Raw genomic sequence first — 15,641 nt, 5'->3', positions numbered from 1 at the left:
ATGGGTATTTTGCCTGCAGGAGAAGTAGACTCATGTAAATGCTATTAGATTATTTTAATAGACCAAAAATCTAAGGGGACTCAGGAGTGGCAAGCAGTCATCTTAAAAGACACCTCACTGCATAGCACATACCTTGGATTCCAACCCAGAGTAAATAAATGCTGGCCTATCCAGTGATAAGAGTGTGATCTAGAAAAAAAGGGACAGAATAGGGACAAAACTGTAGCTTCATTTGACAAAGCAAATCTCTTCACCAGACTGTAATCTTAAGAAGTCTGGAAGAACTGAAATATTTCACTATCCTGGAGTATAGGTACCAAAATTAATCCTATTTACTACATTAGACCTTTACCTAAACCTGTCTGTACAGAGGATGGAAGACTTGGCTCTCAGAGAAGCACTTCCAATATGCCTTCACCTGGTCTCCCAGTGCTTGTTACTGGAACATGGAAAAAAAAAGCCAACCCTGATTTTACAAAGCAAACACTTAAAATTATTCCGAGAGAGATCTGTGGGTAAATTGCTGAAGAATTAAGGCAATAAAGCCCTGTGCTGCTTTTCCCTTTCTCTGGTACAATCCTGCTCTTAGCGTTCAGAAGGGATGTCTAGATTAGTCCCTTCTACTAGGCAGCAGCCCTTCTTAACATACCCACATATGCCATACTGTCTAGTGTATCTGTCCATGCTTTGAGGCCTCTTCTGACTAAAAGACAATGATGAGTAGGTCTTCAGCGAATGAAATTAAGTGGTTGTGGTTGAAGTCTGGCCAATCCCATCTTCATCACAAAACTCTTCTATTTCTGGCTTTGGTGTGCTATTTGTGGGTGGGAAGCCACAGAAACTGGTTTGTGTTGAGATGCAGAGGAAATTGCTCACAGAAATTCTGTCCTAAAGAAAAATAGAAAAACACTATTTCTAAGAAGCTGAATGAGACTCCCCAGGAACAAAGGACACACAGCTTCTCCTAAAGAGTCATAATATTTTTAAAGTAATGTCCTGAAGAGCAACGCTTCTGATTTGCTCCTTCCTTCCATGGTACTGGTTTTATAATAAATAAGAGAAACATTTTTTGCTTCTAATGTTACCACTTTTTCAGTTGAGTCTATTAACTTTTCTAATAGTAAGTTCAAAGAAATAAAATTTTCCTTCCAGAAATAAATCACGGAGATATGTAACATTCTCATAAATTACCACTTAAACATGCACAGTGTGTGCTGAATGCGCTTACTTTCAATGTCCTTGGCACTGCTTAAGAGCTGAAAAAAAATTGCAAACATGGCATTCTTTGCATGACATCTTGCAAAAATCCTCTAGAAAAGCATTAGCTTTCTATCTCTATCAATTAAACAGCCTATATGCATGGAGGTAGTTGCTAAGAGTCTACTAACAGGTAATGAGGGATTCTGTAGAATGGCTGACAACTAAGGAAGTGAGAAAGTAGGGAAAAGAATGTTTGTACAAAGGTTAGAGTGTACTGAAAACCATACAGACCTCCTGTTGTTTACCTGCATTTTGTTTCTCCATGTCCGTCATGACTAATTAGTTCCATGTCCTTGGGTAATGTAATTCTAATTAAATATCAGAAACCATGGGGAAAAGTGGCAAGAGATTTTTTCTGCTATGTAGTTGAACAGTAAGTCACAAACAGCAACCTTCCATCATCACATACCAACACTGTAGGATCTCCTTATGACACTCCCAAACATAAATCCTAATCTGCCATGCAAATATCAGTTCAGTAAAATTAAACGACTGATACCACAACTGGATGATTACAAACAGCACTAAGAAGCGCAGCACCTAATGCAAAATTCAGGGAGCTTCTTCAAAGAGCTGGGAGACAATGTGTAACTAAATGGTTTTATTAACTTTTTTTTCCAAAATAAAACCCACAAAATAAACACCAAGATTAAAGGCCATAGACAGCATTAACCAAATGAACCAGCCACTTGGTTATAGTAGCTGATAACTAGAACAACTGGATATTATTGCATATACCTCAAGTTCATTTATATATCCATTACAGTTTGGCAAGATTACAATCATACAGTAGCTTTGGTTGTGTAAAACCTAGTAGCAGTACTTACTCAAAATATGATTGGTTAACACTCTATGACAACAAATATTTCTCATCTTAGTCTTGACATATCTTCTCTCATGAATTCTTCTCCACACTGTATGTTATCGCTGATCAAGAATTAAGGAGACATATTTGCAACCATCATTTATAGCCCTTCTTTATCACCACATGGTGATGAATCTTACAGGGGTAGGAATCTGTCACCTGCTTTCCTTATAAAAAATTGTAGAGCAGCAACTCTTCCATGCTGGGTAGCTTCTACCATCCTGTGGTAGCATCCACCATGAATTAGTCCATTCCGAATGCAAATACGTAGAGGTGTATATGGCTTTCAGTCCAAAGCCTTTCCTGACTTACAGTACTGGGGTTTGACTGCACTGCCTTGCCTTTGAATACAGAAAAAACCACAAACAAACAGCTTTTCACATTGGTATGCTGAGCTGCCAGCACAAAACAATATTAACAAATCTAATACACAATACTACTGTGGTTACAGAATTGTGCCTGAGACACTGTACAGGACTGCATGTGTATGTTCTACAGTCTATGTATTTCAGTTTTGGTCTTTTAAAAAATGCTCTCATCCTTACATAATCTAGTGTAACACTGCAGCTTCAGAGTAATGCCTGATAAAAGGTCATGAACACACAGGCTATTTAAAAACACTGGAGGCTTTTTCTTTTCTTGCACTGCTTGTGCAGAATTCCTCCTTTCTGCCATCATTTTCCCTCAGCTTTCTGGGAATACTTACTTCCAGGGGAAATATATCATCTACTTCATTAAAATAATCTAACAGTTTGAGTTCTACTTGGGAAAAGCTATAAAAGATTTTGGATCAAACTGATCTTGGGTGTGAAGACCCTTCTTCCTTTACAAAATGCTGTAACACTAGATAACTCCTAGTTGTTTTCGCAGCCCTTTCATTTGCTTGCACCGAAGCAAAAAGGAATTCAGCGTAAGGAATGGCTGCATGGTTAACAGAACAAAGTAACTGCCATGCAGTAATTCAAATGCAAGCAGTGTAACTGCTTTTTTTGCACTCAGATCCATACTTGTATGAGGATATAAATTAATAAGCCCTTCTAAATGATTTTAGAAATATCCTCTTTGATCTAGACATATAAAACCTCTGAATACTTAGAATCACTAGACTTCATGTGGCCCACATAGTCATAATTATTTGTACTTACATGGCAAATATTAGAAATACATTTGCCTGCGGTTGAACAGGTAATTATACTGCCTATTATTCAGCTGAGCAAAGATCAAGCACTCTATATCTTGCAGTTATTGGATCTTATTCCAACCCTTTGCTTTAGAAAGGGGAAATAACCATCTAATTAGATTACCCGTGCACAGTACTTAGTTTAAGAAGACAACATATACTAGGCAACTAGATTTTTTCCTAAGATGACTTTTTATGAGATATTCTAGAAGTGGTTTCTTATGACTGAAGATTGTCTATTTCACTGTACTCGCATAGTAAAAATAGTTAAAATCTAATTACAAAGCTGCTACATGGTTATTTTGTAGTCTGTAAAATAAAACAGTATCCAGAATTTCATCTGAACAAGATGTACCAGACAGTATAAAAATATTTCCCAACTGGAGACTGAAATATTAATGCTGGATTTTTTTTCCCTTTTTTTTTTTTTAATAAAAAGAAATGTAATAATGGTAGATATTTATCTTCTTACTAGTCAAAAATATACATATGACTTCAAGGAGCTGTTCCAGGCTCATTTTCAATGAGCTTGTGCTTTTGACCCTAGCATAATAAATGCACACGTGGAACAAAGTTTCCTGACAACCTGAAGTATATCTTATTTCTAACAATAAGACTAATTTTTGACATTGGTTATGGATTTTCCCTTATTTGCTTTGTTCAGGCAACTACAGCAGAAGAATTCCAGAAGCACCACTTCCGCTTTGAATGGTGTTTGTTCAGGGCAACATCTTCCTTTTCTCTTTCTTTTTTAACTCGCTGGTAGTGATCTTCTTCCTTTAAATACCACACAGGCGGCCACCGATGCCTCTCAAAATATTCTTGATTATCTGATTAAAGAGAAACAATAAAAAAGCTGTCAAACAAGCTAATAAGATACACATCTCAGAAATGTCTTGAGTACCTGCAAAAAGCTATGCAGCTAATCATTCATCTAGTCTTTACATTAGCTGGCTTTTTGGGGATTCCCCCAGTTTCTTCATATGCTTTACTTACAGTGTGAAGAGACTTTGAAAGTGGTTAGACACAAGAGGCCTTAGTTCACTAAAGTGTGAAAAAACAAGCCCCTTACAGAGTGTATTTTTCATTGTGGAGCCTGAAACTACCTCTGTTCCTTTTAGCATCACTATAATAGGTAAAGAATGTAATGCTTGCCCAGGAATAAGGTTAATGATTATGAACTTTCTTTACAGGTAAGAATTCATGAATGATACTCAGGGTAACATAGAGTTTCAGTCTCTGAATCATGAGATGATGCTGATGATGAGCTGAGTCATGCTCATCTTTGTCTTCATGTTTAATCAACTGGGTGCGAAGAAAAAGGGAAACATCATGAAAGCTGTGGAGGGAAGTTGCCCATACCTGAAGATTTAGCTTTGATTTCCTTGCGGAATTTGGAGCAAACACTGTTGTAATTGGTGCAGATGTAATGCAAACACCAAGCTGCCAGCTGGTTTGCATTGTGAAACTGTAAAGAAAACAAAAAAGCTTATTCCATTTCCTGAGGTTATCATTCATTTTGCAGCTCCAATTAACAACTAAAGCTAGAACAGCCCCCAGTATATCTGGCAGAAGTCTCCCAAGCATACAGGGGAGTTATTTGAGGCTGAAGCGGCTTCTAAATGCCCTAGACCTTGCCACACAATTCTGCTGGAACAACCACTGGCCCAAAGGGCTCATGAATAGGTGTTTAGCATTTACAGCATACGGCAAACTGCATCCAGTCCCACAGAGGATCTGAACCCTCATGAAGGCATGCTGGACCTATGATTGTACCACTCATATATCCCTATCAATTACTGCAGACCCTGCTCAGAATTTATTGCCTGGGAAACTGTGCTCATCGACAGAAACAAAATATTACTTGAAAGCTCAACACAAAATCTTGTACAAGCTTTCTCTTGTTGTAAGGAAGCACAGCTGTAATGCAAGTCTAATTGTATAGCATATATATTTATTTTGGCATTCTGACTGTCTACTATGATCTTCTCAGGCTATAAACACATCATACTGATGCAGGTGGCACAGAGGCTATCCTACCAGTAGTTATATTACTTCTGTGTTCAAACAGGAGACAAAGACAAAAAGAAAAAAAAAAAAAACAACAAAAGAACCCCCCCCCCCCAAAAAACACCCCTCATAAAAATCAAACTTAAGTGAGCTGCTCTTTTTTGGTAGGTGTTCACTCCTGATTTTGCAACAGCATTATAGGTATTGCAAAAGAGGTACTTGAAAGCAGTTTGGTGCTCTTGCTTGTGCTATATTTCAGTGCTACTTAAACCCCAGGCTTCAAGCCAAGCTACACCCAGATTCACCATCCGTGTGAAATCAAGAAAAATAAAGCTAAAAAAAAGTATTTTAGCTTGTACTACTGTATCTGAGAGACTGCTGTATCACTCCTTTTGGAAAACAAAGGTGTGCAGGGTAACTGTGAGCTGGACCTTTGTTCTCTTCATAGTTTCCAGGACTCAAGAAACATTGAAACGTTTGCTTACGTAGATGTTTCATCTTTGAACTAATGGAAAAATCTTCTTTAAAAAGGAAGATAAAACTAAATTTTATTGTCAGTCACTCTCAGAACTGCAGACTTTGAGCCACTGAGAAGCAATGATCAGAATCAGTAAGATGCTAAAAGAAAGTCCTGCAGTTCATCAGAATATCTTCAAAAAAAACAATGCACACTGACCTGTGCCAATTCCAAATAGGATAGTACTTCCCCATCAATTGCAATGCCACTCATGGAAGCTTTTGTCAGCTCCTGTACTGCATGCTGTTCTGTTAGAGGAGAAAACTTATCACTCACATGCGAAATGGTCATATATCAAGGTCAGGTTATCCATAAGAACCAGGAAGGAGTGTTCTCCCTCCTTCTAGTGTTAACTCCAGCATTATGCAAGTGGCACATTCTCTCAGACATCCTGAGCCGAATGAATGGCCAAATGATGATGCCAAATTCTGTCCTTTTAGAGTTGTGGCTGGAGGTTCTACATCACAGGTATAAATTGCTTGCTCCAATGGAGCACAGTCCATATGAGGATTTACCCCTTTGCCTAAACCCAAACTATTAATTTTTGGTTTCACACACAATCTTACCTCTTTCTTACAGAAAGCAAACCTGCAGTTAATAACCACTTCAGGAAGAACAAAGTTTAGCATCCACTGGTCTCTTTCTGGCAGAATGGACAGGTGCAATATTCAGTATAAATTAGAAATACGGATCAGCTGTCTCTTTTGGGTAATAAAAAAGCAATAGCCAAATTTTTAAGCAACAGAGCACATGCCACTGCACTGTATGTATTAATGAATATAACCACAGCACTGATATAGAAAGTTTACTTCAGGCCCTTTTCAGATTCTCAGATTAGTTGTTCCTATGGATCCAGATGAATGCTGACCAGCTTCTCAAAAAGTTACTTCACTGCAAGAGTCTACTCAATCCTTTCCTAGAACCATTTCCTAGAACCTTAAAGATCTGAGTATTTTTTGAGAAATACTGTCCACTGATTTGATTCTAATGAGTTCAGTTGTTAGCAGTAGCCTTTGTACTCAAAATTATTTTATTAAGAATTAAATGAAATTAAATATTCTTAATACTCCATGTATGCTTATGCCACAACTACTTAAAAAAGTAACCAAGACTTCAGTTAGAGATGTATGTATAAAATCAGGCAATAAAGATTTGGTCTGTCAGAACCAGTGAAGAGAAAGTACATGGTCCTGGTGCACAGCTGAAGGAGAACTAGGATTTAGTATGTGATTAAATTTTGCCTATACGTTGACCTGTAAATATGTGTAGCTTTGTGTCCTCTGTCTGTTTGCCTTGGCCATGTAGAACAATGCTGAATTACATACATAAAGACAAACAAAAAAACAAACCAAAAAACAAACCAAAAAACAAACCAAAACAACTGCAAAGGTCTGGGGGTTGTATGGATTTAATTTTAAAACTAAGTAGTATCCTATCCTGTAATTTTTCTCTAAATATGTGATTGAAATTTTTTTAATCCTGAAATTAGGTTTAAATTCCCATGTATATACCAAAATATTAACTTCTCATCTAGGCAGTAGAAAAAGATCCCGGCATCGTCTAGATAAGTTTTGAATTGGCTCAGTTATTCTCTTTAGATAGAAACATATAACAGAGCACTTCATTCATTACATAATGGAAAGCCTGGCGTCCATCCTGGTTTCAGATAAATTAATAACAACAGAATGGATATTACAAACCACAGACATTATTATCAATGCTAAAGAGAAGGTTTACTCTTTTTCTTTTTAAAGCACAGGATACTTTAGTGTCCTGAGTTGGTGGCATAAAACTAAAAAAAGGCAAGAATATGGAAAATACACTTTTCTAAATGCAATATCAATTTGTATTACAATATTCCCTTCATAAAAAATAAAAATAATAAAAAAAAAAATAATTCCCTGACACTTGAGGTAATCCTGTGTGTTCCAAAACCATTAAACATGTTTCAGCCATTGCAGAAGAAAGTTCTTTGGACAAGGCCACAAATTCTTACCTGCTAGTGCAACAAGGTGAGGAAGGCAAAACCTATTTGCCAATGCAATTAACTCCAGTGTGTCCAGCTCCTGACTGGAGGACAGTTGCTTGGTATACAAGTAATCTAAAACCGCTTGCATGGAAGTCTTGTTTATGTTGGGAAGAACTACCTGGAAAATATATTTAAGAAAAGAGTCTCTAATAATTAAGGTACTTTCATACAGAGGCCATACTTCACTTATGTCACTTGGCTGGACCGTCTCATTTTCTCTTTGAGTCATTTTAGAAATGCAGGGAAAACTTTTTTCCAAAAAAGAAATTTCCCATCAAAGTTCAACAAGCTGCTAACAGGTAAACATACCTCCAGAGCTAGATCCTTTGGCAGTTTACATACAAGCAACTTGGTATCAAGCTGCTGGAACTGAATCCACATCAAACGGTGAATCTGTTCAATGCTTTCTAGCCCGCAAATAGCCAGCTATGTGGGATATGCAAAAGCCAGTGAGCACTTCCAATGCCAAACCTCCCTTGGTAGACTTCTTGAGGAATGTAATCTATCTGCTCTTGGCAAGAGATGTTCTGGGGGTTTTGAGAATAACAGAAACTAAAGGATAACAAAAAAACCCCAGCTATCTTAGTCTGTTTAAAAATAAATAAATTAACTTAATGATGGTAGGGGAAAAGACTGAGAAATGAACAAATGAGGCAAAGAAAATGTAAACCATTTCTGCCACACAAGTGTAAGTAATATAACCACCATGCAATGAAACTACCAAGGCTAGGACAAAAGCTTTCTAATTTTTCACCAGCACAACAGTAACTTCATTTTGTTACACTGAAATCTAAAAGAAAAAGGACAGTTAGGAAGCCTTGCTGTAACCTATCACTGCAGCATCTCAACTACAGTTTGTACATACGAATATTCCTCTAAACAACAGGATAAAACTGATTCTTGCGGGGCTCAAGGTTGCAGCAGGTTAAGTCTGCTTCCAATACCCAACCTAGTCAATCCCATTAATCACCAGTGTTCATAACTCAAGAAACAGATGCTGGCACTGAAGAATTCACAGTGGTACTATGAAGGACTTGCAGTAAAAAAATGACAAAGATAGAGTGATAAAATTATGATGAGGAATCAAATGTACATGCAACTTTGAGTGCTTGGAGGCAGTCAGCACATAGAATCACAGAATCAGAATAGTTAGGGTTGGAAAGGACCTTAAGATCATCTAGTTCCAACCCCCCTGTCATGGGCAGGGACACCTCACACTAAAACATCTCACCCAAGGCCTCGTCCAACCTGGTCTTGAACACTGCCAAGGATGAAGCATTCACAACCTCCCCGGGCAACCTATTCCAGTGCCTCACCACCCTTACAGTAAAGAATTTCCTCCTTATATCCAATCTAAACTTCCTCTGTTTAAGTTTCAACCTGTTAACCCCTTGTCCTATCACTACAGTCCCTAATGAAGAGTCCATCCCCAGCATCCTCATAGGCCCCCTTCAGATACTGGAAGGCTGCTATGAGGTCTCCACGCAGCCTTCTCTTCTCCAGGCTGGACAGCCTCAAACTTTCTCAGCCTGTCTTCATATGGGAGGTGCTCCAGTCCCCTGATCATCCTCGTGGCCCTTCTCTGGATTTGTTCCAACAGTTCCATGTCCTTTTTATGTTGAGGACACCAGAACTGCACACAATACTCCAGGTGAGGTCTCACAAGAGCAGAGGGCCAGGATCACCTCCTTCGACCTGCTGGTCACGCTCCTTTTGATGCAGCCCAGGATACGGTTGGCTTTCTGGGCTGCGAGCACACACTGAAGCCTGCTCATGCTCATTTTCTCATCGACCAGCACCCCGAAGTCCTTCTCCGCAGGGCTGCCCTGAATCTCTTCTCTGCCCAACCTGTAGCTGTGCCTGGGATTGCTCCAACCCAGGTGTAGGACCTTGCACTTGGCATGATTAAACTTCATGAGGTTGGCATCAGCCCACCTCACAAGCATGTCGAGGTCCCTCTGGATGGCATTCCTTCCCAAAAGCATTGCTGAATACTTTAAACTCTACAAAATGGAAGCTAAATATTTTAAATTGGAAAGATGAGCTAAGACTGTTAAGTTAATCATTAAACATAGGCTGGTAGAAAATAAATGAGTATTCTTTATTGCCAAATGTTGCTTACTAGAACCAAGCTATGTATTTTTAATGAATCACTTGTTGAGCGTGCCTCTGGGAAAAGAATTGTTTACAGCTGCATTAGAAGTAGCAAGAAAAATCTAAGTAGAGCAAAATCTTCCAGAATATTAAACACAAAAAACCTCTTCATATGAGCAAGATCCATGAGTATGGAAAGGAACAAGAAAATAAAAACAAAAATCAAAGCCTTGGTATGGGTAAGACACAAGCAAAAACATACAAGCAGAGTGTTTAGAATCTAAAAAACAGACCATGAGGGCACCTGAAAATACAAGGCTTCTGCTGCAAAATATTAATTCAAAGCTTTGAGTTATTTTATACCGTACTTCATACCTGTTTTACTCAAGCGGACAAGCTGATGTACTAGAGAATCTAAGCTTAGTTTCTGTTGAAATACCGTGAAGGCAGCTCCTTCTTTAACACTCTGTGTTATTTGAGCCTTTCACCCCTTTAATCCTTTTATCAATGCCCCTGCCCCAAGAATTTTTTGTTATGCTTCTGATTGTATAAATACATACTCACACAGCTTCATAACCTATTTTTAAAAAAATCATACTTAGTTTCTCCCTCTTTTGCCATATTTAGTATTCTAAATGATTTCAGGTTTAAACACATGCTCCACATTGGAGGAAGTCTCATGCCTTGCAGAATATCTGTTATCTTCCTAGGCATCTTAATTGTTAAATTAGCCTTAAGGCATTAGCCTTCTGAAGAAGCAAATCAACACAGGTCTGCAAGGGAAGAATAAAGATTCATTCCAGGGATTACTGCAACCTTTCAAATAGATACAGAATGATGTTTCCATCACCCTAAATCCATCAGACATTAAGCAAAATGGACAAAAATGGATAAATACCTCACTATTGGAGCTTTCAATAAATGATCCTCCAAACATAGCAGACATCCATTCACAGCTACAGATCAGCAGTGGCTTGTGTGCATTTATGGTTCCGTCATCCAATTTAAATGTTACATCTGTCATGGGAACAAAGAAACAGGCATGCTGCAAGTCTGTGCTTAAGGTGAAACTGTGTCTCAAGAATATATGTTTCACTTGCTCATTGTTAACCAAGGACTTCTTTCACTTCCCATGAGCCTCACCACAAAGATAACTCTAGTGTTTTATATAGTTAAATAAAAAGCCTCACTTAAAAGAGGGATATTGGATGTTCAATGCTTAGGAAAATTGGGTCACTTATTTAAAACGTTTTGTGAAATTTTAAGAAATTAAACTGCAAAATCACAGGTTGGAACAGTTGGCCCTGAGTAACACTATAATTATAGGCTCATCCCTCCTCGCAGAACAATGTAAGCTGTCACAGTTTTTGAAGTCTGTGAAGTGACAGTAACTCGAATGAGAAAAGAATGTTTTTCCTGCTAAAGCATGTATTTACTTACCAGAAAACGTCCCTTTGCAAAGGCACTCTTTTATCCGGTTAGCTTTTCTGAGATGAAATGCTTTAGTAATCTCTTGATTCATGAAGGCTTCTTTATTCATAATATTCTCCACCATCATTCGCAAGTCAAATACTTCTAAGATTTCAGCAATTTGAGCCAGTCTTGTGAGGTCTTTTTCATTTTCATCCAGCTGCCCTGTATATAAAAACTGCAAAACAGTTTTGAAGGGTCCGGCCTGCACAGATGAATCCATTTTTACCACCGTTACAGGACATGTCCTATTCGAGACAGGATTTACTTGCATTTCCTTATGCATACTAACAAACCCCTTTCCCCAGGATGACAGAGATCTTGCTGCAGAATTTGTTTCACCACGTTGTGGTTTCAGCATGTTTAAAGAGTCAGTACGTTCTGGTGAGGGAGTTTTAGTATCAGCAGATTTTAAGCACATATCACTGATGTCACCATTTGTCTCAGGATGACCTGTCAGAACATCCTTATTTGTATTTTCTCTATTACACTGTACTTCATCTAAGTCAGAACTTTCTTCACATTCCATTAAGAAAAGGTCATAAAACTTTGAAGAAGAGGTAGCTAGGTAAATCTTATGAGCAAAAATGTAGTCCTGATCTTGAAGAACAAACATAACATCTGCACTTAGTGGGCTGTCCAATAAATATCCAGCTTCATTCATGCTTGGTACAGGACACTCAGGAATTTTGATAACCGGAGGAGGGGCTTTTGGAGGTAGGAATGGAGCCTGAAGCAAAGGTTTTTGGACCTTCTTCAAATGAGATTTCCAGAACTGCAGGTGTCTTCTGGAGATCAGGGCAGCTCTAATTGCATTGTCAAACACATCTTTAATCCCAAACTGGTCAAACACACTGGTTTCATAGTAGGGTATACCAAGTTCCTTGGCAACCTCTCTGCCTCTTTCCGGTGGCAAAATGTCTCCTCTTTTTATTGGTCTGTGGTTAAAAAAAAGAGTAAACCTCTTACACACAGTGATCATCACAAAGTTACTACAGAAAGGATGGAATTTTATAAAATGTCTCAGCGCCAATTCTGAGATAGACATCATTCAAATAAAACAAAATATAAAATAAAGAAGTTTGGTGGTGTCTTTACAATGCTACTTAATATATGTAGAAATCATTTGCACAAAATGAAGCAAGCCTCCTCTCTGTTAAAATGAAATCTACGGTAAAAGAAGTTTATAAGATACTTGAGAACTTTCATTATTTAAAAAATCTCCTACTATCCCTTTCTACTCAGATATTCTGTCAGCATCTTTCTTTGTATCCATCATTTAAACTCAAATGGAAATTCTCATGACATAGAAATGCCACAAATACAGCTAAATATGAAATGAGAAATATCTCCCAAGCTCAAGCTTTTTAAACAAATCATAGTCGCCTATGACAAAAGTGTAACTGAACACACACTTCAACAGATAGGCCTGTTTTGGCTGCAGGAGCAGTATGTGGGAACACACAAATTTCCAGAGCAGCTCTAGCACATGATATAGGGTAAATAAATCAGAAAAAAGTCTGGGCTAGGATCCATTTTCCCAACAAAAAAAATCATCTCACCAGAAGACATGACCCAAGAGTGTGTTCTCTGAGCATACCATATTGGGCAGACAGAAGCTGGCACAGACTTAACACACCCCAGACAACAGCTTGCTTTAGTTGCCAGCTAATAATCAGCTCAGGTGTCAGAAGTCTGTGCTAGACATGCAGACTACTGATTCAAACTTTATTAATGGTGAAATCAGAAAGGAAGATTAGGGCAGAAGAAAAGTTTTGAAAAACATTTCCTTTTAAAGAGTCAACCAAAAAGCCCACCCACCCACCCAATGAAGAAATGTTTAAAAAACACACAAACCTAAGAAAATCATATTGCCGAGTCAAGAATTTAAATCCAATTCAATGCAAAGTTTTCTAAGAGGCCACGAAATATTAATTCAATCCCTTTATGGAAATCTGTTACAATACAGCCTTTAATTACATGATCATGAATATTATTTCCCTTAATCTGATCTCATTCAAATTCACATATAATGAGGAAACCAGAAGGGAGCAGGTAATTGTGGGACTGTTTTGCCCAGACATGTGAATGCTTGCCTTTTGAATCTGGAAAAAACAAGACTTCTCCAGAATGACCCCAAACTCTCTTTAAATTTCAGAACTTTAAAAAAATTAATTTGCAACCACTTTATTTTCTGATATGATCTAGGACTACATTTACAAAATCAAAAACATTGTGTATTAAGAAAAATTGAGTAGAATCTGTGAGTTTAAAACAGTACCTGACAGTAGTAACAGGGTAGGACATGATACACATGTTCAGATGGATAAAGACATACATGAAAACCTCCAGTAATCACTATTATCTCTATATTATCGTGGTGCTCAGGCACCAAAACAAGTTTAGATGTCCAGTGTGCAAAAACATTGTGGGAAACTTACAATAACTGTCTGTTAAAGAATTAACCAGACAACAGAATTAAAAATAGGAAAGCACATATATTTTCATTTAAAAAAAAAAAACAGAAATCAGACTCTATCATTTCTCTTTTGAAAGTACTGTACCTGATTACCAAGGAGATTATTTTCATTCATGTTTTTGTTTAAAGTTTACCTTGCCAGAGGCCGTCTGGCTCTGTTAACAGCCTCAAGATCTGCGTAGCGGAGATCTAGTTGGCAGCCCACCAGAATGACAGGTGTGCGAGGACAGAAGTGCTTGATTTCTTGATACCACATCGTTTTCACATGATTCAGGGAATTAGGATTAGCAATTGAAAAGCACAGAACAACTACATCAGACCTAGAAAGACAAGAAAATAGCAAATTAAACCCCAACAAATACGCTTTCTGCTACAGCTTCACTGATTTTCATTACTTCAGCTTAAAGCCACTTCACTCCACACTTTGAAAAATGGACTGAAACCCAGATATCAGGATACATGTTGACTGTGAAGAGGTCTGACAGAAGCTACACATTTCACCACAAAAGCATAAGAGCACAAAGCTCCACACCTAGGAACCACTGCCCCTCTATGCTGAGAGATGATTCCTGCACATATGAACAGAGCGCTGAGAGGCAGGGCTTTCCATTCTTTACTTTTACACTAAAGTTATTCACAGGCTGCCATTGCTCAAAAAATAATTGTGCAGCAATTCTCTGGCATCTTTACTAAATAACCTGCTAGAAGGGCAAAGTACAGCAGAATGACCACTTCTACAATATAAGCAAAAAATTAACATTATGATGAAAATAAGGTCAGTCAAATGTAGAATAGGACATTGGCTTAAATCACAGTAAGCATGACAGTACTTGCAGGCTTTTAAAGTTGTTTTTTTTTTTTTTTAAAGTATTCCACTAAATAAATTTGCTTTAAAAATTAGATGTATGAGGATTAAGGTTGACAGTTCATCCACTGACCCACCACCTTGTCAGAGCTAGCACCCTAAGGCAGAGAAATGCTCCAATACTTGTCTCGGGGCAGTCCTAACTTGGGGCAATTTCATTATAAACTGGGATGGGATGTCACAAAGCAGTTCTCAATGTCTTGGGTCTCTCATGGGAAAAAAGGGAAAGAAGAAAAACGTTGAACTCTTAACAAAATATTTGAGGGCAAGGAACATTTTGAGAGGGCAACTTATTGCTACAGAATTGTCAGCAGGGTAAGCTTGACAATACCATGTCTATCTCACTTCTATTATTCTTTAATTTTGCACAAATGTGTTGTGTCTGCAGTTTGTGTAATGTATAGAGCAGCTGCAATGAATCTTACCGTTCACCTTTTAAATAATGAAATACTCCTCAATACTGCTTTCTACGTTTCATTGAGGGCACAGATATACCCAGCAAGCTTGTTTCTAAAGATAGCTGCCTACAATATGGGTACTGCTGTGAGCATAAATTTGATGCAAGAGAAATGCTCCTGCTCCAAGTCTGCATCTTAGACAAACTGCCACATATCTGTCGTATCTAGAAACAAGGCCTCTTCAAGCTGGAAAGTCAATCTACTAAATAGCAAAATGGTAAGCAGCTAATACACTGGTCTTTGCATTATTGAGGCAAACACCCTTTAAGCTCAAACTTGCTCTGTTCAAGGTCACATAAGAGTAAAACCTAGGCCCCAGCAGACATTTGCTTAGCTCCCTGAGAGAAGAAATTAATGCACAGCTAAGATAAAAAAAATTGTGTTACACATATAATCTGGTCAACTAATGTTTAT

The 15,641-nt window shown here is 38.0% G+C and overlaps 1 protein-coding gene across 3 annotated transcripts in view; it reads right to left on the bottom strand.

Annotated features, from left to right (window-relative positions):
* Positions 1–1,846: 1,846 nt before the first annotated feature.
* Positions 1,847–15,641, bottom strand: part of RHOBTB1 (Rho related BTB domain containing 1) — a 53,781-nt gene continuing 39,986 nt past the window's right edge. For all 3 annotated transcript variants that reach the window (XM_061448984.1, XM_061448991.1, XM_061449001.1), the window contains 7 exons: positions 14,039–14,224; positions 11,396–12,363; positions 10,854–10,972; positions 7,829–7,979; positions 5,992–6,080; positions 4,668–4,773; positions 1,847–4,135 (listed from right to left, as the gene is read on the bottom strand). In XM_061448984.1, the coding sequence (XP_061304968.1) occupies positions 3,966–4,135; positions 4,668–4,773; positions 5,992–6,080; positions 7,829–7,979; positions 10,854–10,972; positions 11,396–12,363; positions 14,039–14,224 (1,789 nt within the window). In that variant the 3' untranslated portion in view covers positions 1,847–3,965. The remainder of the gene's footprint in view (positions 4,136–4,667; positions 4,774–5,991; positions 6,081–7,828; positions 7,980–10,853; positions 10,973–11,395; positions 12,364–14,038; positions 14,225–15,641) is intronic.

The sequence above is a fragment of the Pezoporus flaviventris genome, unplaced genomic scaffold (assembly GCF_033815535.1).
Source record: "Pezoporus flaviventris isolate CSIRO_AGI_PZ_B2104156 unplaced genomic scaffold, CSIRO_AGI_Pfla_v1 ptg000001l, whole genome shotgun sequence".
Lineage (NCBI taxonomy): Eukaryota > Metazoa > Chordata > Aves > Psittaciformes > Psittacidae > Pezoporus > Pezoporus flaviventris.
The sequence above is the reverse complement of the archived record's forward strand: the minus strand, read 5'-3'. Positions and strand labels throughout refer to the sequence as shown.